Genomic DNA, 25993 nt, shown 5'->3' with positions numbered 1-25993 from the left:
ATGCCATGATTTTGTCATTTTTTAGTGCTGAGTAATACTCCATTGTGTATAAATGCCACATTTTTTTTATCCATTCATCTATTGAAGGGCATCTAGGTTGGTTCCACAGTCTAGCTATTGTGAATTGTGCTGCTATGAACATCGATGTAGCAGTATCCCAGATATCTTGATGTTTTTAATCTGTAAATTTTGCCATAACAATCTGCATTTTAAAATGAAAACTTTTCTGGATATAATATCTCCATTTTATGAAAGCTGCTGCTTCATTTATAAATTAATTTTGTGCAGAATTTTCATGACATAAAACATGAAAAACTATAAGGTGCTTTCTCAGATAAATTACATGTAATTCCACATGTATTATGATAACATCAAAATACTCCTAAGTTATCAATGAAACTAAATATAAATTTAATTTTAAAATATTTAATTCTACACATTAAGCTAACTCAAAATTGTATGCATTGTAATACTTTTTTCTTACCTAAAATTAAAAATGAAACGATGTTTAAAATATCATTTAATGGCTTTAATAAGTACTGTGGAAAATTCTGGTTTAGCCAGGCATGTTTGTAATCCCAGTGATTCGGGAGACTGTGGCAGGGGGTCTCAAGTTCAAAGCCAGCCTCCGCAATTTAAGTAAGATTCTGTCTCCAAAAAAAAAAAGAGCTGGAGATGTGGCTCAGTGGTAGAGTGCCCCTGGGTTCAATCCCCATTAACAAAGTAACACAAATTTGAAAGAAGGAAGGAAGGAAGGAAATAAATTCTGGTTTAACTTGTTGGATGTATTTTTCTCTCTTCTTTCTTCCAAAATTACTTGAAAAGGAAAAAAAATTAAAGGTATAAGTCTACAATCATAAAGAGAACTAGAGCGAGACTACCATAGACAAGGAATGCTAAGTTGGTGGAGATAGAAAGCATATTCTGGCTTAGAAGAGCAGAGAAACCTGAAATCAAAGAGCCTAATAATAAATTGAATTAAGCTGATTCTTTCCATAGATCCAGGAAGGGCTCAGTAATTGAAAGTACTGAATAAGGCAGAGAAATACAGAGGGGATCTGACAACAAAGAAACCAGTGGAAAAGAACATTGGAGCCCTATCGTATGAAGCCATCTAACCACTTATCTCACCCTTAAGGAGAGCAGAGTTTATCCTCTATGGTAATTGACCAGACAGGCCCCAGATTTGAGGACTTTAGACACACAGAGTACAGGAATGAGGCACCAGCCTGAATACAAGGAACTAATAAGTTAGGCATAATGAATCTCCCACCTCCAGCCCAATCCTATTCCAGATCCCAGAACATCAGGAGTCAAATATATTCCTCCCAATCAAGACATCAGAGGAGCCTCCTTTGAAGACCCATAGTATTCCCCAATACAATATCTGTACCATTGCTCTACAAAGATGTTCACAAATATCTCCATCACAACAGTTTTCAATAGCTTGTCAGGCCTTAATCTTTAGGATATCTGAATATTGAACCAAGCCTCAGCAGACACTTAAGGAAAGCCTCCAAAATGAATAGCAAAATCAAAAACAGAGAAGAAAAATAAATTTTGTGAGGGGAAGGGATGCAGTCAATAGAAGAGAACTCTGTTTTTTAAATATCTGAGCAATAGACTAAGAGATAAGAGACATTAAGCCAGTCCTTTCCTCCCATGCCTTCCACAAAGATCTAGATTTGAGATCCCTTTAGATATTCTATGGTTTGCCATTATTTTCCATTATTTCTGCTTTGTTGGGATTAAACAATATGCCAAATTCATCTTTTATTTTTAGTAGCATGCAATGCAATATACTTACAACACTTACCAAGACCAAGACATCACTAAAGAAAAAAAAGTTTGCATTCCTCCATTTTGGTTACGCTGTTAAAAGTAATGGTACAATTGGCATCATTTTAAACTCACCTAGGACAAGCTGTTATTTATTCCAAATAATAATAATAATAATAATAATAATAATAATAATAACAACAGGTATTTGTTTATAACAAGTGCTTTACAAGCATACTTTCCTCTAATCCTAGGTGGATACCACCATTGTTCTCATATACAAGTGAGGAGACCAAGGCTTCTAAAGGTCAATTGACATCTCCAAGATAGCAAAGCTAGGATTTGAACCCAAATATGCTAGTCTTAAAGCTTTGCCTTTAACCTCCATATTCACTACTTTTTTAAGATAAAGAAAAATAAAATTACAGTTGTATTGTGATGATATGGAAGTAAGGGGATTAAATGGTAAATTAGAAAGTTTTGCCACTTGACAGATATGTTCCTCAAAATCTTTATAGATTGAAATTAAGAATAAACGTGGAAATGTTCCAGAGCGAGAGCAGAGTTATTCTCCTAGATTGGGGTTACCATGGTCCAACGTTGGGGTTCCTTGCTGCTGTTTCAAAAAAAAAAGCACCCAGCAAGATCAGGGGCTGCCTGGCAAGATTACATGTAAACTCCCATTAATTAAATATGGGAAGAAACATGCATAAAAAATAGAATGTCAGGCTGGGGTTGTGGCTTGGTGGTAGAGAGCTTGCCTAGCATATGTGATGCACTGGGTTTGAGTCTCAGCACCGCATATAAATAAATAAAATAAAGGTCCAGTGATAACTGAAAAAAAATTTTTTTAAATAGAATATCAGTAGTCAATAACCAAATACAACTGGAAAAAATTTTCCCCAGTAATCAAATTTATTATGGAAGCTAAATTTTAATCAGAAGATTGCTTAGTGAACATGAACTTAAAACCCAGAGAGTGCTGGACATGGTGGTATGTGCCTGTTACACCAGTGACTCAGGATGCTGAGGCAGAAAGATTGCAAGTTTGAGGCCAGCCTAGGAAACTTAGCAAGACCCTGTCTCAAAATTTAAAAAAATGAAAAGGACTGCTGATGGTAAAGCATACCTGGGTTCAATCTCCAAAACAATGACAACAAAACAAAAACCAAAGTCCAAAGACAAGCAAGTTATTCTTAATGACTAGTTTCACTGAGCTAATCATCCATCCATCCATTCATTCATCCACTCAATAATTATGTATACTTCACATTTTTCTTACCACCAGAAATACAATTCTAAGAGACAAAGATGTAAGAATGTTCTCAAATTAATGGAGTCAACATTTTAATAAAAAAAATCAAACAATGATTTTAGACACTGACAAATGTAATAAATAAAATTAAGGAAGGTAAGAAGAGGGTTTGGTAGGGTGGTCAAAGAATTTAGCAGGGTATTTGAGATCTGAAGAAGTAAGATACTCAAATATTTGAGATCTGAAAAGATAAGAAAGCCAAATGGGTTAAATCCTAGAGGAGAACAATCAAGCAAAGAAAACAGCAAGTGTAGAGAGCCTAAGGTGGAAATGAGCTAAGTGTGTTTGAGGAATAGTGCAGATGGAGCCCAGTCAGCAAGTAGAGAACAATGCAAGTTGAGGTCAGAAAGCAGGCAAGGGCCAGATCATGTAGTTTCGTAACTCTGATAAGGGTTTTATTCTAAGAGTTATTGGAAGCTGTTCAGGAAGTTTTGAACAGAAGCATAATGTAACCCAGGTTCTAGGAGGCAGGTCTTGTATTTTTTCTCTGGGAGTAGTATTAGGCCTAGATGCTAAGCTAGGGAAGGATATGTGACAATGTCCTAGCTAATGACAAATGAAAGTGCTATATGCAAGTTTCTTAAAGGAGGGGGCATACATTTCTTTTTCTCCTTTCTAATGGCAGCAATGTAGTTATAAATAGCTAAGCTGAAACTTGGGAATCCATACTGAACCATGAGAATGAAGTTTCATATTAAGCATGGAAAAGCAGCAAGATGGAAGAGCCCAGATCTCTGATAATTATGAAACTTCCAGGCCAGTTGTGAACCACATATGCTTACCTGAGAGATACATTCATATCTCGTTACAGGTTTTCTGTCACTTGCAGCTGAATCTAATCCTAACTAGCACACTTATTTCTTACCTTATTTGAGATTGCAAATGAATAGACATTTTTATTAGAGAAACATCATTATACATAGTATTTGGGTTCATTTGACAAAATCATATGTGCAAGGAATTCCAATCCCCATTCCTACCAACCTTTTCCTTCCCTCCTCCATGCCCCTATTCTCCCTATTCTATTCTTCTAAACTTCTTTTCTTTTATGTATATATAAAAGTGAAATTCCTTTTGATAACTTTATATGAATATAATAAGATTTTGTTAAATTCATTTTTCTTCCCCTTTCTCTTCCTTCCTCACTCTCTCCTCCTTCTCCTACTCTTATCTGTTCCTTTATGATATACCATCCCCTCCCCAACTGCCTTCTTTCCTTGTTTTGCTCTGACTTCCACATATGAAAGAAAATATTTGACCCTTAATTTTCTGAGTCTAGCTTATTTCATTTAGCATGGTTTTTTCAATTTCTATTCATTATTTCATTCTTCTTTATGGCTGAGAAAACTCCAATGTGTGTGTGTGTGTGTGTGTGTGTGTATACATTTTCTTCATCCATTCATTTATTGATGGGCATCTGGGTTGATTCTATAATTTGGCTTTGTGAATTGTGCTGCCATAAACATTGAAGGGGCTGTATCACAATAGTATGCTGATTTTAGATCTTTGGGATAAATACCAAGGAGTGGGACAGTTGGGTCATATGGTAATTCCATTCCTAGTTTTTTTGAGGAATATCCACACTGCTTTCCAGAGTGGTTGTACCAATTTGCAGTCCCACCAACAATGTAAGAGTGTGCATTTTCCCCCACATCCTCACCTGCATTTACTGTTATTCATGTTCTTGATCATTGCCATTCTGACTGGAGTCAGATAAAATCTTAAGTTGATTTACATTTCCCTAATTGCTGAATATGCTGAACACTTTTTTATATATTTGTTGGCCATTTGTATTTCTTCTTATAAGTTTCTGTTTAGTTCTTTGGCCCATTTATTGTTTGAGCTATATGTATTTTTGGCATTGAGTTTTTTGAGTTCTTTATATATTCTGGATATTAATCCCCTATCAAAGGAGTAGATGGCAAAGATTTCCTCCCATTTTATAGGCTCTCTCTTTGCTTTCTTTTTTCTTTTATGGCTTTTTTATTTTTAAATTTATTCTAATTTGTTATATATGACAGCAGAATGCATTGCAATTCAAATTACACATACAGAGCACAATTTTTCATGTTTCTGGTTGTACACAAAGTAGAGTGATACCATTCGTGTCTTCATATGTGTACTTAGGGTATGATGTCCATCTCATTTCACCGTCTTTCCTACCCTCATACTCCCTCCCTTCCCCTCCCACCCCTTTGCCCTATCTAGAATTTGTCTAATCCTCCCATACCCCCCATAACCTCATTATGAATCAGCATCCTTATAGCAGAGAAAACATTCAGCATTTGGTTTTTTGGTATTGGCTTACTTCACTTAGCATTATATTCTCCAACTCCTTCCATTTACCTGCAGATGCCATGATTTTATTCTCTTTTATTGCTGAGTAATATTCCATTGTGTATATATACCACAGTTTCTTTATTCATTCATCTACTGAAGAACATCTAGGTTGGTTCCACAATTTAGCTATTGTGAATTGTGCTGCTGTAAACAGTGATGTGGTTGTGTCCCTGTAGTATGCTATTTTTAAGTCCTTTAGGTATAGATCAAGGAATGGGATAGCTGGGTCAAATGGTGGTTCCTTTCCAAGTTTTCCAAGGATTCTTCATATTGCTTTCCATATTGGCTGCACCAATTTGCAGTTGCACCAGCAATGTATGAGTGTGCATTTTTCCCTCTCTTCACTTTCTTAATCATTTCCTTTGCTGTGCTGAAGCTCTTTAAGTTGATGGCATCCCACTTATTGATTCTTGGTTTTATTTCTTGAGTTTTAGGGATCTTGTTGAGGAAGTCGGTGCCTGTACCTATATGATGGAGTGTTGATCCAATGTTTTCTTCTAGCAGTTGCAAGATTTCTGGTCTAACTCTTTGATCCTTTTGATATGACTTTTGTGCAGAGTGAAAGATACAGATCTAAATTCATTCTTTTACATATGAACATCAATGTTCCCATCACTATTTACTAAAAATGCTCTCTTCTCTAACATAAATTTTTGGTACCTGTGACAAGTATCATATGGCTGTAAAAATTTGAGTTGGTCTCTGTGTTTTCTATTCCATAAGTCTTTGTGCCTCTTTTGATGCCAAAATAATGCTGGTTTTGCTACTATAGCTCTGTAGTATAGTTTGAAATCAGGTATTGTGAGGCCTCTTGCATGACTTCTCTTGTTCAAAATTGCTTTGGCTACTCTGGGTCTTTTATTCTTCCCAAAGAACTTCAGGACTGTTTTTTTTCTCTAGTTCCATGAAGAATGTACTTTGATAGGGATTGTATTGAATGTGTATATTGCTTTTGGTAGTATGGTCCTTTTGTCAATGTTAATTCTGCTTATCCAAGAACATGGGATATCTGAGTTCAGCTTATTTCAGGTAGCATGATTTTTCCCATTTCTATTCACTTACTCCATTATTTCATTGTTCTTTATGGCTGAGAAAAACTCCATTGTGTGTATATATACATTTTCTTAATCCATTCATCTGGGTTGATTTTATAATTTAGCTTTGTGAATTTTGCTGCCATAAACATCGAAGTCGCTCCTAAAGTTCTCGTAAATTCCTTTCTTCAGTGTTCTATAGTTTTCCTAATAGAGACCTTTCACCTCCTTGGTTAAATTAATTCCAAGATTGGTTGGCTGGTTTGGTTTTATTGTGGTTGTTGTTGGTGGTGGTATTGTTTTAGATTATTGTAAAGAGGTGAGTTTTCCTGACTTCTTTCTTAGCTGAATGACGTTGGAGTATATAAAAGTAATTGATTTATGAGTGTTGATTTTGTATCCTGATAATTTGCTCAACTTATTTATCCGTTCTGGAAATCTTCTGGTGGAATTTTTTGTCTTAGAAGATACAGTTAGGATCATGAATGACTAGAAATTTTACTGATTCTTCCCAGTAATACTAATGAACCATACTGGACCTATTCATAGTTAGTAACAGATATTTCATAACTTCACAAGTTGCTCATTATGATTCCAAATTCCATTTAGTAAGAAGCCCTGATCTATCCACTGAAGTCTGCTTTTTTTTTCTCCAGTGGATCACTCAGTATTATTTTTATTTGACCCTTTAAGATATGGGGATGCAATTCTGCCTTCTACCCTAAAAGTCTTTTGAAGACTTTGATGGAATTCTCCATTTGTTCTTATCTTAGGACCACACAACAATAACCAATATTAAAATTATGTTGAATTTGTTTCTGGAAAAGTTTTGGCTTTGTCTGACTTTTCTGTTGCAACTTCCAAGGTCATTCTACAGAAGATGCAAAAGTGGTGGGAAGAAGTTGAAGACACTAGAGACAGAAGGCGAAGGGGAAAATCAGAAGAAAGGAATGGCCTTTATTAACTAAGGATCCAAGGATCAGAGTTTTTCCCAGTCATAATTCTCTGAAGAATAATCCAAGTGATTGTTTGTATCAACAGTTTGTTCCTTTTTATTGCTGAATAGTCTTCCTTGGTGGATTACCACACTTTTAACTATTTACTCATTGAAAATGTCTGAATTATTTCCAATTATTATAAAAAAGCTGCTTTAAAAATTCATGTACAGGCTGGGGATGTAGCTCATTGGTAGAGCACTTGCCTCGCACATGTGAAGCACTGGGTTCGATCCTCAGCACCACATAAAATACATAAATAAAGAAAGATACTGCGTTCATCTACAACTAAATACACACACACATAATTCATGTACAGATTTTATGTGAAAATAAGTTTTCATTTCTCTGGGAAAAGTTCTCAAGGGTACAACTGCTGGTATCAAAGGATAGTTATAGTTTTTGTTTTTCCCCCAACAGCAATGTATGAATGATTTGATTTCTCCATGTCCTTACCAAATTTTATTGTTGACAATTATGAATTTAATTTCAGCCATTCAGATAGGTGTGTAGTGATATGTCATTGTGGTTTAGTTTGCATTCATTTAATGGCTAACGATGTCCGCTAAGTTTTGAATATCGAGTCAGCCTTGAAATTTAATTACTCTTTTATATTGCTGAGTCCTGTAAATTTTTAAATCCATTTTCATGAGAAATATTGGCCTGAAGTTCTTTTTTTGTACCGTTTTTGTCTGGTTTTGGTATCAGGATTGGGGTAACTACATAAATTGGGAATAGTTCCCTCCTATTTTTCTGAAAAACATTGTCACAGGCATTAATTCTTTAAATGCTTGATAGAATTCTCCAGTGAAAGCACCTGGAGACTTCTTTTAAGGAAGTTTTAAAATTGTGAATTTAATTTCCTTAGTAGCTATATGGCTATTCAAATAATTTCTTTTACGTTGGATGAGTTATGATCATTTGTATTGTACTATTGAATTTACCCTTTTTTGTTGTTTAATCTCTTTTTTTCTTGGTTCCCAAGTTTCCTATATTCCTTCTTTTGTAATTTTCTTTCTGTTTTAGAGAATTTCCTGTAGCTATTCTTTTTAGAAAAAAGTCTGCTAGTGATAAAATATGTTTCCCTTCATTTGAGAATGTTATTTCTCCTTCATTCATAAAGGATATTTTGCTGATTTGGGTTGAGTTGTTTTTCTTCTGAGCGCTTTAAAAATGTTGTATCACTTCTTTGTTGTTGCCAAGGTTTCTCATGTGAAATACACTGTTGTTTAGATTGTTTTCCCCCTTATAGTGAAGGTGTGGTTTCTTCTTTGCTTTCAAGATTTTTTTTCTTTGTTTTCAAAGGTTGAACTATAGTGTGTCTTGGCAAGAATGTCTTTGACTCTTTCCTATTTAGGTTTCACTTCTCTCTTTTTTAGAACAACAACTTTATTGAGATATAATTTATATACCATAAAATTCACCCTCTTAAAGTTTGGAGTTTGGTGACTTCTAGTATTCAGAGTGTTGTGCAACCTTCACCATCTAATTTTACAACACTTTCATCACCTCAAAAAGAAACCCTATACCTATTAGTAACCATTCTTTATTTCTCTTTTCCCAATTCCTGGAACCACTAATATACTTTCTGCCTCTATATATTTGGCTATTCTTGACATTTCATATAATTATACGATGCGTGGGTTATGTAACTGGCTTCTTTCACTTAGCATAATGTTTTCAAGTTTCATTCATACTGCAATACATATTGGCACTTCACTCCTTTTTAGTGTCAATTAATATTCCATTGTATAGCTATATTATATGTTTAATCATGAATCGATTGATGGACATTTCAGTTGTTCTAGATTTGGGGCATTCAAATAATTACAAATAATGCCACTATGAATATTGTGCACAAGTTTTGTGTAGGTATGTTTTCATATCCACTAGGCGTAGAATTTCTGGGAGATACAGAAACTCTATATTTAATAGCTTGAGGAACTGCCACATTGTTTTCCAAAGCAGCTGTAGTATTTCATATCCCTACCAGCAATGTATGAGGGCTCCATTTTCTCCACAAACTTCCCAATACTTGTTCACTGCCCTTATTATTGCTTTCCTAATGGGTGTGAAGTGGTGTCTCCTTGTTTTGATTTGCATATTCCTAACAGCTAATGATATTGAGCTTCTTTTCATATCTTTATTAGTCATTCATATAGACATTTGGAGAAATATATGTATAGATCCTTTATCCATTTTTTATTAGGTTGTCTTTTTGTTATTGAGATAAGCATTCTGTATTCTAGATAGAAGTCTTTTATCCATTATGTGACTTGTAAATATTTTCATTTTCTTTTTTTTTTGAGGGGGCAGGTACCAGGGATTGAACTCAGGGGCACTCAACCACTGAGCCATATCCCCAGCCCTATTTGTATTTTATTAGAGACAGGGTCTGAGTTGCTTAAAGCCTTGCTTTTGCTGAGGCTGGCTTTGAACTCACAATCCTCCTGCCTCTGCCTCATAAGCCTTTGGGATCATTTTCTTTTTTAATGGTGGTCTTTGAAGCGCAAAAGTTTTAAATTTTGATGTTGTCAACTGTCCTTGTTTTTCTTTTCACACCCCCTCCCCCTAGCTGGCCCCCAGTGGCATATCTAAGAATTCTTAATGTCTCAAAATTGACTTCTATGTTTTCTTTACATAAGTTTATACTTTCAACTCTTACATTTACTTCTATGATGCATTTTGAGTTACTTCTTGTAAATAACATGAGGCAGAGGTTCTTTTGCATGTGGATACTCAGTTGTCACAGCATTATTTGTTGAAAAGAGTAACTTGCTCTCATTAAACTGTTTTGAAACCTTCATTGAAAATTCACCAACTCCTTGAATGTATAGTTTATATCTTTTGCCAAATTTCATAAGTTTTCAGCCATATTTCTTCCAATAGTTTTTATCCCCACCCTCTTGCTTTTCTCCTTCCGAAAGTCTATTGACATGAATATTAGATTATTTGTTATAGGCACTCAGTTCCATGAAATCTTGTTGACCATTTTTTCCACTCTATTTTCTCTTTTTTTAGACTGGGTAACTTATATTCCCAGGTTCTCTGATTCTTTGTTCCCTTTATTCTGTTGTAAACCTAACCACATATTTATTATAATTATTGTATTTTTTTAGTTCTAAATTTTCCGTTTGATTTTTCTTTATATCTTCTATTTCTTTGCTGAGACTTTCTTTTTGTTTCAAGTGTTTTTTAAAATTTGTTCTAATTAGTTACACATAACAGTAGAATGATCTATGATACATCATACATAAATGGAATATAATTTCTCATTCTTCTGGTTATACATGATGTAGAATCCCACCAGAGGTATAGTCATATATGTACATAAGGTAATAATGTCTGATTGATTATACTACCCTTCCTACCCCATTTCAAATGTTTTTGTAGTTGCTCAGTGAAGTATTTTTTAAAAATATCTGCTTTAAAATCTTTGTCAGGTAATTCTAACATTTCTATATTTGGGGTTTGTCATTTTTTAAAATGCAATTTGAGATCTTCCTGGTTCTTGATGCATACTTTTCAATTGAAACCTGCACACTTGGGGTGTTATAAGATTTGGGATCTTTTAAAAAATATTCCCTTTTAACTTTTTTTTTCTTACCAGTGCTATCAGGGTGAGAGGGGTGAGGAAAAGCAGGCACCACCTTATTATTGCCAGTTTGTCAGAGAAATCCAACTTTCCCTCTGATACCCAATGATACCCAAGATGGGAGGTTCCTCATTACTGCCCCATGATGATGAAATCCTGGATCTCTATTTGATACTCACTGATATCATCTAGGCAAAGAGGGGTTGGGTCACCTTGTTAGAGACTGGGCTCTCCATTAAGCCTTTGCTGAGATGAATTGGGTAGGGTTATGATTTTTTTCTGTGATTTTTGGCTGGTGTAAGCAGTTATGATCTAAAAGTTTTCTCTCTGCTGTGCTGTTCCCTTTCTGATCCTTCAGCTACAGAGAACATTGTTTTGATGGGGCTTTTTTTGTCCGTGCCATTGGTATTTCCAGGTTGGTAAGTTCTTCAGCTTCGAGTCTGGGATATATGAGAAAAAAAGCAAACTTAGAGAATTATCATTATGACGTTCCTTGGATCCTGACGTCCCTAGTTAGTCTGTTTTCTCTCCACTGTTTGGAGTCTTCTTGTGTTTTCCCTATATATAATGTTCAGGACTTTAAGCTGTACTCAGTGGGAGGAATAGAGAAAAGCATGCTACTCTCTTTTTCCAGAAGTGCAAGTCTAAGTAGATCTTTTTATAAATCAAATCATATTTTAAACACTAGGAGGCATTAATAGTTAAAAGAACTTTGGAATTAATCCTTTCCTAGTTAATAATAACTCCCTAATTTTTCATTCTATAAATTAAAAATTTATATGTGGGTTTGCTTTAAATGAGAAATACCAATAGATTATTTACATATTTCTGAATATTAACCATAAAAATCCTCTTTCAACATTTGAGTTAAATTCTTCTGAATAATTACTTTACAAAATATTTTTCCTTAAAGCCATCCTGAAGACATTGCAGCAGAAAGACAATTCTTTAGACTGTCTAGTGCTAAATAATATAATGAGAATCTCATCTTTCCATAAGCATAGGTGGAAACAATATTTCTCAGAAGTATTCTATTTTAGAAATTTGCCTGTATCTAAAAGAATATTTCACTATATTCTAGAGTTTCTACATACTCACTAACAATTGCCTATTAAATATATTTATTTAAAAATTTTTGGACTATCTGTTGGATATATTAGACTATTGGGTTTTTAAAAATAATCATTCCTTTTCAAACTTCCATTCATTATACAGTAAGTAATATTTTCATTTATTGCCCTCTATCTGCCTGGTATTCTGCTAATGAGCCCTTTAAATATTGTTTCTTATTTAATCCTGTTTAACACAAAAGAAAGTGAAGCTCAAAGGGACTAGACAGAAATCGTTCACAAGTAGTAAAGCCAACATCTGCATATAGGTCCTCTGCCTCTCACTTGTTTTGACAATGGTACATCTGACAAGTTAAGCATCTTTTTCTTCCTAGATGAAAGATTATAGGTAGGCTTCCTCCCTTGAAAGCTATTTTGCAACTGCTAACATTCCTTGATTTTTTATCTTGGTAAATTTTTTCACCTAAGGAGGAGACTAACATAGAAATTAAAATGTAAAATAACTATTAAAAAAGTTTTAACAGTTCAAAACAAAGTTTACTATTTTTAATTTTAGTGTATGTCATTTAAAAACATCAACAATTCTTCAAAGTTTTATTACATGAGCATTGTAATACTGTATTGGGTATGAAGAGAAAACACTACTAGATAGCTGCCATTATATGTGCAAATGGTGCAAAGAGAAAACAAAAAAAAGTAGGAAAAGAAAAACAAAATAATACACCCTTATCAATGGTAAGAATTATTGTTAAAAGCATGTATTTTTAATTGTAGTAGAAGATAGAAAAAAAAGACTATATGTGTAAACATTTCTATTCAAAACAAAACTATTTTAACGTTTTCAATTAAGCTTTATAAAAGAATATCTAGTTTGCCTAGTCTCGATTTTATATCTGATAATCAAAATTTTTTCTCTCAAAAGATTTTAACCAATAAATCTTGCACATGCCAAATAATACTTCACTCCCCTTCAACTCATTTCAATTATTTCCAAAGTATTAATCATGTGAATTCCTTACTAATCGTTAGTTAGTAGTTCTTGTCATTATTTGCTATTCCTTCTGATTTTTAAAAATACTCCGTTTTTTTTTTTTTTTTTTTTTTAGTCTTTAGCAAAATAGAAAGCAGACACTTTATGTTCTCTGATTTATACAGATCCCTACTCCACAGTGCAAATTTTACAGTGTGAAAAAAGGACTGTTATTTGGATAAATATACTTATCTGGGTAAATGTCCCTGCTGACATGCTAAACTACCATATTAAAATGGTCACATTAAATTGTTTTCTTAATAACCTATTTGGAGGGGGGTCTCTTCCCATGCACACTACTGAATCCAATTGCTATTAAATTAACATTAGAAAATGTTGAAGTCATAAGTGTTTTAGTTATTTATAATATTTTGTCTTGCTATGTTCAACTTCTCAATGTTAAAAATGGTTCTTCAGTCTCAAAATTTAAGTTAAATAAACTAGTTGTTCCAGTAAAATGGTGGCCAATTCAAATGAAAATTATTAGCAGGCTTGTTAACAAATCAGCTATTTTTCTAGTACTATGTACTGCAGTTTTATCTGGACTGTACCTGGAAGGTAACAATTGCTAAACATCCTCAGAACATATACAGCACTTTCAAGTAAGATAGTTAAAACTGCTGGCATTTTTACACACGTTGATCATGAGGAATATTATCACCGGCATCATCATCTCCTTAGGAAATAAAGACCACCTCCTCTGTAAATTTTAAAATATTCATATACAGTAAATTTATATGTAAGAATGATCTGGGGGAAGGGAACCAACATATGTCTATTCATTACCATGATACAATTGGGTATAAAAATGTCTACCTCTCCCATTTTGAATTATTTTCTGTTCAGAAAACAGAAGACATTTTAATTTATGATGGCTGGTTAAGGGGAGAAAGGCTTGTTATTTCTATGAACGAGATACTAGTCTTATGTGAGATACACACCTGGAGACGTAAAACAATTTTATAAATTATTTAGCTGGAACTATATAGTAATTTTGTGCTAGCTACAGCATATCTCAAAAGCCTATCTTGTGTTAAGCAGGCACCCACATCTATCTCCCAATGCAATTTCTGCTTTTTACCAGCGAAGTTGGAATTGTATTATTGTGGGATACGCGGCATGTTCGAATAGGCTCCGAGGGCACGGCTGTCACTTGGGGGTTATGCTGGGGCACAGAAGTTCGTTGGGGTAGGGTCATCCTCCTAGGAAGGCACCGCAAAGGCCCCAGGCAACACGCTTGCAAGCCATTTTTCCCTTGGCGCACGGTGCGGGGCACGTCTCCGTGGCTATATTCAAGAGCCAAAGCTCCGGCCTGCGCTGCGGCCGCAGGGGGCGCGAGCATCTGTGAGCCCAGCACAGGGTCCAGATCCCAGGCTGCAGAACCGGCTTAGAAACCGCTGTCGCGCGCCGCTGGACGCTGGACGCAGGCACAGAGGCCCACAGGTCCGCAGGCCCAGGCCGCAGTTTTCCCAGCCCCGCCGCGGTTGCCAAGGCGACCGCCGCCGAATGTTCCCGCGGCGGGCCCCGCCCCCCGGCCAATCGGACAGGCGCTCGCCCGAGCCCAGATTCTCTTTGTTCCGCAGCCATTTCGGGCCCCGGACGGGAGGCAGTGCCGCTTCGGCAGAAGGCCCGAGCGTCGGAGGCCTCTGGGATGGTGTGGGACCGGGTAGGTGGCGTGAGGGTGCGCGGCCCAGGACTGGAGGGGCAGGAGCGGAGACAGGGTATTCCAAAGCTGCCTCATGCGCGGTGGGGAGAAGGCCAGGTTCGCCCGCCCTCCCGATGCCTGCCTGGCCGTTTGGAGTCCGGCAGCCGCGGCGGCGCGATTCTAAGCCCAACAGCTGCGGGCCGGGGCGCCCTGGGGTCGGGGTAAGGGCGGGAGGCGACGCTCCTCAGGTGTCCCAGGGCCCGTTACGTGCTGCGGGAGGCGAGGGTCCGCTGCCCGGCGGAGCTTTTGCCCCCGCCTGTTAAGCCCGGCGTTTGCGAGCCCTTGGGCGCGGTAGTGTGCAGCCCTGGGACGGCTGCTTCTCGCCACTGCCGGGCGCTGCTCGACGTGGGCCGGTCTTTGTCCCGCCCCGGCTCCTTGGGCCCCGGGGTCCCAGGTCCGTGCACACCTTGGTTTCAGAGAGCAGATCCCTTCCTCCCCGCTCTTTTTCCCCCTTGGGGCCTCTTGGCTTCACCGCATGTAAACATGATTTTGCTGTTTGTAACTACGCGTTTTGCGTGGGTTTTGCACTTATTCCACTCCTACGCGTACACGCAACCGGGAACAGCTGCTGAGGAGCAGACTGGCCGCCGCAGACTGGTTTTGGAGTGGCTGGGGTTTTTTTTCCTTTAAAAATGATCTCGTGCTGTTTACCTATTTTAAAAATCAACTGAATTTTGCAATAGTGCTTATAATTTAAATCTGTTATCCTAATCACTGATCGATTTGATTCAGCAACTGATATAAATGTAGAAACTTGAAGTTGGAAGCTGTCTGTTAATTAATTCTGTTAGTTGTATTAAGAAGCTAACCCCCACTCCCCCAAGAAAAGATAAAAGTGCAAGATGTTTGGTGCAGCAGGTATTTGGATTTTTTACGATTGTAAAATGGCTGTCTAATTGTGCTCATTTTTAAGACAATAAAAGTACTTGCTGGAGCTCAAGTTTCCGTATTATATCCATATTTTCATATTGCAGTAATAAGGAAGTGTATTCAGTGAAACACGGAATTCAGTTTTTTGAGAAAGGATTCTGTTTTCCACTTTTCCCCTACCCTATATCCCAATTGTTCTTCGAGAATGACTGCACCAAGCTGAAACTTGCAACTGCAAAAAAGAAATTAGTTTGAAGGTGCAGATTTGTTTCTTGGCAAATGCATCGAGTTTGACAGTAGAGTTTTTACTTCGTGTAATTTAACTAAAACCTATTCAACTATTAATCCTCCATTTTCTTTTCCTAAAATGATCCTCCAGCTTGGATTAGCCTTGATGTGGTTCTTATCTCTGTTCTTTCCGGAAATTATTCAATTTCCCCACCAAATATATAGGAAAAAAATTTTTATACTCTTACCTCCAGTCCCCAAAGCCATTTGCCATTATATAAGGTGAGCAGAATAAGATTTTGGTAAAAATATTCTGATTATAAAATTTTCCATTATCATCACTGGTTATTATATTCATTGTCTTATGACTGTAGTTTTTCCTAATTATATAATGTTAAAGCTATAACATGAATTCAGTTTTTCTAAAAGCCAAGTGAACTGAAATGTATGCCTCTTCTATTTAGAAAAATTTCTTGTGTTTGTTAATCATGTTGGATTCTACAAACTTTTTTTTAAGGACACAACATCTTTATTAATTAATTAATTAAGTGGTGCTGAGAATCAAACCCAGTGCCTCACATGTACAAGGCAAGCTCTCTATGGCTGAGCTATAACCCCAGCCCCCAAACCTTTTTTTTTTTTTTTTTTTAAAGAAAAGATATCAGGTTATAAACCAAGCCATGTGACATAAGTAATGAAATAAGTTTATCAGATATGAACTGAAGAGAGGGGAGAGCAGTAAGGGGAAGTTATTTTTATTGGCCAGGGTATAAAAATTATGAATATTCCTGCAGTTGATTTTTGAATACCTATTAGTTGAGGAAAGATCTTTTTTCCACCCTTAAATAGTTTGGTTTACCATCAAAAGAGTGAGAAATCGAGAGAGACTCGCTTTATTAATTACCTGATGATATTTCAAAAACAATGGGGAACAATGCCATGTTCAAAAAGGAAGAGTGGAATTCCCCAGGTGTTGAGGCGCTTTCTTGGTCCTATTTAGCCAGTGCTATGGTAGATTTCTGGGAGGGTATTGGTAGATGAGGGGTTTACTGGGTTGCAGAGAGAATGAATACAATGGAAGACAGATGTTTGCAAAAGCAGTAACTATAATTTATAGTTAAATAGGTGGGGGTTCTTCTAAGAGAAGTTCTAAAGCCAACTTTGAGTTACTCCAAGACTTGTATACTAGGTAGGATTCTTTGAAGTACTGTCAGTTGGTGTAATAAGTAATAATGTTAGTATTCAGAAGTCTCAATTGTCAAGTAAGATATTGAAATAGGAAATAAGGGCTGCAGATTTGTCTTGGAATTATCTGGAATAGATAAACCCATACAGGAATGGTGGCCACATCTTATTCTGAAGAGGCATTCAATAGCAGAGCAAATATTTGAACTCAGTACTAAAAGAAAACTGGCAACTGAAGATAATAGGTTTGGATTGTTATATGCCTTTTGTTTTAGCAGTACTGGGGAGTGAACCCAAACTCACTCAACCTCTGAGGTAAAATCCCAGCCCTTTCTGTTTTTTTGAGACAAGGGTCTCTCTAAGTTGCTGAGGCTGGCCTTGAACTTGCAGTCCTCCTGCCTTGGCCTCCAGAGTTGCTGGGATTATAGGTGCTTACCACTGTAATACCTATCTTGATATGTTATCCTTTTTAATGGTTAAATCTTTGAAACAAAGCAAAACTTTTTATTATAGTGTAGAGGTTAGAAAAGAAATTTTAGAGCCATACTACTTAGATGCAGATTTTGGTCCCCTCTGTAATTATCTGTGTGACCTTGGGCAAGTTACTTCATCTTGCAATTTTTCATCTCCTAATGATTATGAGGATTAAATGAGTTAATACAATAAGCTCTTAGAACTGCACCTGGCATTGTGATTGTTCCATAAATAATAGCTACTGTTCTCATCAATGTCATTATCATTGTTATTTACTGTAGGAAATAATCATAAAATAAGAATTTTAGAAAACTATTAAATAATCATAATAAAACTTGCCAATAACAGGAACAGGACTTTGCAATAATTGCTATTAATCCCTTTGGTTGCATTTTCCTCCAATATATTTTCTGAATTTATTTGATTTTTTTAATACAGTTAAGATTTTGCTATTATGAATAATTTTGTATTTTTTTTAACCTGGCATCATAAGCATTTTATTATGCTATTGACTTATTTTGTCAGCTTTTCTTATGGGCACGTAATGTTTGTGTGACTCTCTCATAATTAAAGAGCTTTTTTTTTTTTCAATTATAAAAGAGTATGGTGAGCATGCTTGTTCATAAAGCAATTTATGTGTTTTGTATTGTTTCTCTAAAGTGAAAATATTAGGGCAAAGTATGTGATCATCCAAAGTTTATGGCCTGTATTGCCAAATTGCTTTTATTTAAAGAAATATAAAAATGGTCTTAAAGTAAATTGGAGCAACACAGATTTATTGACCCTATTGAACTGGGGTAAAAAGAAAGAGTGAATTAACATTTTTTTTTTCTTGTAATGTCTTAGGCATTTTAGCATACATTGTTACTTTTACAACCATTATTTTTATGCTCCTCTGGTATAAATGGAAGTTACTTCAAATTTTACTTATTGGAGAAGGAAGATTAGATAAGTACTTTGCCCTCTCAGTGTTCAAGCCTGAATCTGAATCTAGATCTGCCTGATTGAAAGTGCATGCTTACTTTGTATTGCTTATATACTATACATATTCAGAATCTTATATAAGTAATTATAAATTATAGACCACATTACTGAGATAGTTAATTGAGCTGGAAATAATGAAGAGTCACAAAGTTAAACCAGATAGAGCTTTACTTTCTATGTTCATTTTAGGAGAGGATAAAAAGAAATCCTTACCTGAATGAGATAAAATTGTTAATGAATATATAAAGCAGGATTCTAAAATCAATGCAGTAAGTATTTTAGGATGCAGCATTCTTTGTAATGATATCAGTACAAATATGAAAAAAGAAATTATCAAAATTTGTTTAAATTTGGTGACTCAGAGAAGTTAAAGACCCATTAAATAATTAATTGAAAAATACACTTGGTAAAATCCCTGGTAAAGTTGATGAAATTCTTAATGGAGAAATAAGCAAAAAAAAAAAAAAAATTAATGGAAATGTTCCAGGTAAGGAGAATAAAGGGAACTAATTTTATACTGAAAAATTAAGCAAAGATAGAAATATAGGGGCTGGGGATGTGGCTCAAGCGGTAGGGCGCTCGCCTGGCATGCGTGTGGCCCGGGTTCCATCCTCAGCACCACATACCAACAAAGATGTTGTGTCTGTCGAGAACTAAATAAATAAATAAATAAATATTTAAAAAAAAAAAAAAAAAGATAGAAATATATACAGATTTTTTTTTTTTTTTTTTTTTTTTTGATACCAGGGATTGAACTCTGGGGTGCTTAACCACTGATCCACATCCCCAGCCCTTTTTTGTATTTTATTTAGAGACAGGGTCTCACTGAGTTGCTTAAAACCTTGCTAAATTGCTGAGGCTGGCTTTGAACTCTTTTTTTTTTTTTTAATATTTATTTATTTTTTTTAGTTTTCAGTGGACACAACATCTTTGTTTGTATGTGGTGCTGAGGATCGAACCCGGGCCGCACGCATGCCAGGCGAGCGTGCTACCGCTTGAGCCACATCCCCAGCCCGGCTTTGAACTCTTGATCCTTCTGTTTCAGCCTCCAGAGCTGCTGGGATTACAGGCGTGCACCACCACGCCTGACTAAAACATACAGATTTGAGTGCATTTTATAATGGACTCTGAAGACTTTAGTAAAATAATTATCTTTATCCTAGATGCATAAATCCTACCATAGATGAAATTGTTCATCTCGGAAAGTCAACTTCCGGTTGCTTTTGTCTTTACTGAGGAAGGCATTAGAGAAGAGAGGTATTTTAGTAAATCATGAATATATACTAAATAAATGATTATGAATAGATGATATCCACCAGATATTAAAGAAATGAACATAAAATTTTGGAACCATTGATCATTTGTGTTTTTGAAAAATACTCGATAAACTGAAAATGTAAGTTGTTTATTTTAGCTGGAACATAGGAAGAGAGGGAAAGATGACAAACTACAAAAAACTTTGCCGTTTATTAGTGCCAGGATTATCTTTTGTCCTCCATAGATTTTTGTACCAGTGGGGAGAGAGAAGTAAACATTTGAGTGCAGGCACAGGTTTTGTGATATAAATCTGTACAGGCCCCAAGGAGGGCTACCATAGACTCCTTGAAGAGAGTGGAGGAGTGGCGGGCCAACTAGGCATTTCAGGGACCTGAAAAGTATAGAGCAGGATCCACAGACTTTCTCTGTAAAGGGCTAGATAATAAGTATTTTCTACTTCATGGGCCGTAACAACTCTGCCATTGTAGTACAACACAGACAGAAGGTGAGAAAACTAATGGATGTCGCCAGAGTTGACTGGAGGGCCTTAGACAACTTCTAAAATACAGTACAGAGTTTGAGGCAGCCTGGGCAACATAGTGAGATCCTGTCTACAATACTATTACTACTACTACTAATAATAATAATTTAATTTTTTCTTTCTTTAAAACACAGCACAGGGGGATTTGAGGAGGAGACAACCTCCTGAGCCTTGTGTTGCCCTAACATGAACCATTTGAAAGATTTGAAATCAGGAAATTTCATTATTTGTATGAACCATTAAGAAAAGAATAAAATAGTTTTAAAGCATTACATATCAATAAGAGAAAAACGATTCAGTTTTTTAAATGAGCAAGTTCACAGAAAATAAAGTAGAGCTATCAGTAAACATGAAATAATGCTCTACTTTACCAGTAGGAAAATACAAAATAAAGCAGTATTTTTTCTCCTATCATACTAAAATGTTTTGCTAGTATGTTGACACTTTGTAGGGAAACTCTAAATTGGATAATTTGGATAAATCATTACAACTATTTTAATTGTAAAGTAAAATCATGTTTGACCTAGCAGTTTCCATTTCTTAGAGAAACACATGGTATATCAAGAGCTGTTGTGTATTAGGATGTCTTTGTCAGTAACCACGGAGCCTCTTTCAGATCACTTTTCATTTCCTGCACTCCATTCATCAGAGCCTATTCTTATTGGGTGTGATGGCACACGACTACAATCCCAGCGACTTGAGAGGTTGAGGCAGGAAGATCACAAGTTCAAGACCAGCCAGGACAATTTAGTGAGACTCTTGTTTGGAAATAAAATTTTTAAAAGAAGGCTGGGGATTTAGCTCAGTGGTAGAGCACTTTCCTAGCATACCTGAGGACCTGGGTTCACCCCCAGTACCCAGCCGCATATTCTTTTCCCCTAAATCTGTCTTCTCTGTCTCTGTCTTTTAAAACAAAACAAAACAAAACAAAACAAAAAACTTCTCCAACTCTTCAACCCCTTTGGAATTTACTGTCCATCATTTGCAAAATCCAGTCTCAACCTATTCTTAAATATTCCCTTCATTTTCTTTTTCTGATTCAAATCTTACTCTTCCACTGTGTAGTTGTGCCTGGTTTTGTTTGTTTGTGTGTTTGTTTGTTTACATAGCTTTCCTTACCACTGTTCTGGAGATGGGAAAGGTGTCTACCACAAATCTCCTTGCTGCTTTCAGACTGTTCTCTCTCCTTTCTCCCTAAAAATCCTAGACTTTGGGTTATATCATAAAGGCCCAAGTGCCACCCAGAATTTTATATTGATCTAGAATGTATGTGTGTGTGTGTGTGTGTGTGTGTGTGTGCGCGCGCGCGCGTGCGTAATGAATAAAATGGATATATATATATATATATAAAATAGATCTTTCCAATACCCTGGCCTCTTTCCCTAGACATCTCTTTCAGTGCTCTTCCCATCTACCCTATCTCAGCCAGTCATTTCCACAAAGATATCCTCTTTGTATTGTCAACAACTGCCATGCTTCCAAAGTTACCATTTCATGTTGTTCTACTCTGTGACCAGTGCTTCCTAGTTTTGAAGTTCATTCATAGTGCCTCAACCCTAACCATCTTCTGCTCTGAATGGAATCTCCAGTCCATTGATCCTGTTACTATTGTTCTCACTTACCTTCTTGATATTTCTACTTCCTTTCATGGGGAATTTACTCAGCTTAAATTCCATGGTTAATTGCTTTGGATCTCATTCCTTACTCTTTGCTTGTTTGGCAAGACCAGGGTTGTAGTTAAAACCAAGCTTTTTTTTTTTAATATTTAATTTTTAGTTTTAGGTGGACACAGTATCTTTGTTTTATTTTTATTTGGTGCTGAGGATTGAACCCAATGCCTCATACATGCTAGGTGAGCACTCTACGACTGAGCCACAACCCCAGCCCCAGAAAAACCAAGCTTTTTGAGTGTGCTTGCTTGTGTAGCTGGTGTGGCCAGAAAAAAGCACAGGATCACACATGACCACAAACCTCAAGTGGGTCCTTCATGCTGCCTGGTGGTCCTGTATTTTCCTAGTCTGTTCACCCCACGTTTCTAAGTGACTATTTTCATGTTTTCTTTTCCTCAGATGTCCTATTACTCTCTTCCCATCCTCACTTTAAGCTAATGACCTTGGTTTCTACTTTGTAAAAAAATTAATTAGAATTTCACAGACTCGGGGCTGAGGTTGTGGCTCAGCAGTAGAGCACTCGCCTAGCACGTGTGAGGCGCTGGGTTCGATCCTCAGAACCCCGTAACAATAAATAAAGACATTGTGTCCAACTACAACTAAAAAAATATTTTTTCAAAAAAGAATTTCATAGATTCACCACCCCACAAACCTGCTAGTGTATGTGGTAATATGTGCTGTCTTCCTGCCTGTTACCTTAGATTAACTCCTCCTGTTGTCATCTGCAATGTTTTGAGGACATTGCTTTAGCCTCTCTTACATCACCCATTTTCTTCTCTTATTGAATCATTTCTACTAGCAACAGACATGTTATTACACTCATTCCTCAGTATGTGTGGGAGATTGGTTCCAGGACATCTGCCTCACAGGGTAGCAAATCCATAGTTGGTAAGTCCCTTATATAAAATGGCATAGTATTTGCATAGAACCTATCAGATTTTTTTTTAATCATCTCTAGATTACTTACAATACCTAATGCTATGTCAATGGTTGTTATAGTCTTTATGGAGTAAAGATAAGGAGAAAAGTCTGTATTGTGTTTCATATAAACACTGTTTTTTTTTTTTTTTTCCTAATAATTCCAATCTGCTTTTAGTTGAATCAATGGATGTGGAACCCACAGGTACAGAGAACCAACTATTATTTCTCTTTAAGAAGAAGAAAGCATTTGACCCACTCTTCACTACTCATTTCCCCAATTTATTGGTTTCTTCTCCAGCACTTTACTAATCCTTCTCCAGTCAAGCCTTTGCCTGCACCACTCTTGCAGAGCTGTCTCATTAGGTTTTTCAGTAGCCTCCATATTGCTGAGTGCCAAATGTCTGATTCACTTCATTGTACTTAACCTCTAAGCCACATTTGACACAGCTCTTTGCTCCCTTTAGTCTTAAAACACTTTCTGCATTTTTTCCAGATGTCACACACTCTTGGTTATCTCCTACTTCAAAGTTGGCTCCTTGTAATTCTCCCTTGCTTTGCTCTTCACTGACCTCTTAGAGATCTCTAAGTTTCAGTCCTTTTTTGTTTTGTTTGTTTGTTCCTATCTGCACTTCTTCCATTAGTAATCTCATTCAGTCCCATGGTTTTAAATACCTTCTAAATGTCAGTGATGCCCAAAATTTAGATCTTTTGCCTCTCTCCCTAATTTCAGTCTCATATGTACAACAGCCTATGCAACTTCTCTACCTAAATGTTAAAATGGTAGACAACAAACTCAGCATATCCAAAACTAAATTCATAAATTTATTCTTCAAAACCTAACCACAGATTTCCCTATTGCTGTAAATGGCAATTCTGTCCTCTAATTAATTCAGGCCAAAAAGGTGTTACTCTTGATTTTACTTTTTCTTTCACTCTTAAAATCCATTTTAGGAAAAAGTTTTAGGAAAAACTGTTTTCTGTGTCATCAAAATATATTCAAGATCCTACCATGCTTCTCCACAGCTACCATCACCCTAGTCCAAATCATTATCATTATCACCTGTTGGATTATGGTAATATGTTACTACCTGATCTGTCCATTTTATTCTAGCCCCTCCCAGCAGTATTTTCTCAATTCAGTAGCAGAGTTAAGCCTTTTACGAACTAAGACAGTTGTTCCCTGTTATTTTTCTATTCAAAGCCAAGTAGTAGCTCCTACTCTGGTCTTAAAGTATTTATCCTTCTGTAACTTATAAGTTGAAGTCCTAACATCCAAGGTGATAGGTAATATTCAGAAAAAGGGCCTTTGGGGGTGATTAGTTCACAGCAGTGGAATCCTCATGAATAGGGATAGTGCCCTTTATAAAAATTGCCTGAGATCCCTTGCCTCTTGTCCCTTGAAGGACACAGCAAGGAGCCTTCTGTGTGCCAGAAAGCAGACCAGATTCTAAATATGATTGTGGATTTCCCAGACTCCAGAACGGTGGAATAATTTCTGTTGATTATATGCTATCTAGTTTATGATTTTTTATTATAGCAGCTTGAGTGGATATTCTCTCCTTCACTCAGAAAATCTAATCCTTAAAGTGGCCAGTAAAGCTCTATATGATCTGCCCAACCTGCTACCCTTTCTCCTTAACTCTTTACCTCATTTCCTACTACTCCTTTCCCTCCTTGCTCATTGGCCTCATTTCTATATCTCTACTATCTGGAATGTACTTAACCATATCTGCTTGGCTTGGTAACCTCACCTCTAAATCTTTACTCAGATCTTACCTTTTTTAAACCCTCTGTTTAATACTACTGTTTCCTCCCGGACCCGTCCTAACCCATCCTGGATGCATTGTTATTTTTTACATAGCACCTACCGAATTCTAATGTCCTATATTAGGGACCAACAAGCTGGACCCCCCATGGCCTATTTTTGTACAGCCTCCGAGCAAAGAATGGTTTTTACATTTTTAAGGTCTGTAAACAAGGCAAAGAATATACAAAACATATGTGGCCTGCAAAGCTTGAATATTTATTATTGGCTCTTTTCAGAAAAAGTTTTTATTTTATTCTCCTTGTTGTCTTTCTCCTCCTCAAGAATGCAAACTCTAATAAGGCAAAATTCCTTATTTGACTTATTGCTGTATCCACAGCAACTATAGCAGTGTCTATAATGTAGTAAGCTTTCAGTAAATATTTTTTAAAAGGAACTTTTGTGGTACAAAATTTTAAATAGGTTGAGTATTCATCATTAAATTACTGTAATTAGTAATGAAATAGACCTATATATAATAGCTTGGAAAACCAAGCTGTATTTTGAAAAACAGTTTGTTAGAGAACAGAAAGAGCTCTCCAAGAATATATATCAAATGAATACCAGAATACCTTGGGCTGGGTCAGAGGGGACAGGATTACAAGAGGTAGTTGAAAGGAGCTTGATTATCATCCATATTGTTTACTTTTCTTTTTCTTTAATAATGAGAAGTAGTCACATTAATTTTTCATTTATAGATTTTTTTTAAATGAAGCAAGAGGAAAAGCAAACAGATATTCAAGGAAATAAAGCAGTGAAAGAAAATGGAGGGTAATGGGGTGAAGAGGGAGGAGCACATTGCCTTTCTAAAATGGCATACCTAACCAGCAATCTGAAAGAAAAGGAGGAGTGAGCAATATATGTACTTGGGAAAAGAGCATGCAAAAGTAAAGGTTCTTAGTTCAGAACAAGCTTAGCATGATCAGGAAACTGCAAGAAAACTGGTTTGACTGGAGAATGATAAACAAGGGGAACCCAGAGACTATAGAGTATGAATCTAGATAGGCATTGGCCCAGATTAGACATAGCTTTGTAGGCTATCAAAGGATATATAATGTTTTATTTTAAGTGTGATGGGAAGCCATAGGAATATTTTGATGGGAAGACATGATAAATTGTAGGCTTAACTAGATCATTTTGCTATAAAGGAATAATAGAAGACAGGAAATCTATTGTCGCAGATTATGTTCTCAGCA

At 36.2% G+C, this 25993-nt stretch overlaps 1 protein-coding gene across 1 annotated transcript in view; it reads left to right on the top strand.

Annotated features, from left to right (window-relative positions):
- The first annotated feature begins 14671 nt into the window (after window positions 1-14671).
- Window positions 14672-25993, top strand: part of Tnpo1 (transportin 1) — an 89684-nt gene continuing 78362 nt past the window's right edge. The window contains exon 1 of the mRNA XM_046427269.2: window positions 14672-14824. Coding sequence (XP_046283225.1) covers window positions 14810-14824 — 15 coding nt within the window. The 5' untranslated portion in view covers window positions 14672-14809. The remainder of the gene's footprint in view (window positions 14825-25993) is intronic.

The sequence above is a fragment of the Marmota monax genome, unplaced genomic scaffold (genome assembly GCF_021218885.2).
Source record: "Marmota monax isolate L192 unplaced genomic scaffold, Marmota_monax_Labrador192_F-V1.1 WCK01_AAM20220418_F8-fsc00018, whole genome shotgun sequence".
In the NCBI taxonomy this organism is placed as follows: Eukaryota; Metazoa; Chordata; class Mammalia; order Rodentia; family Sciuridae; genus Marmota; species Marmota monax.
This window is presented reverse-complemented; position numbering and strand designations above follow the sequence as displayed.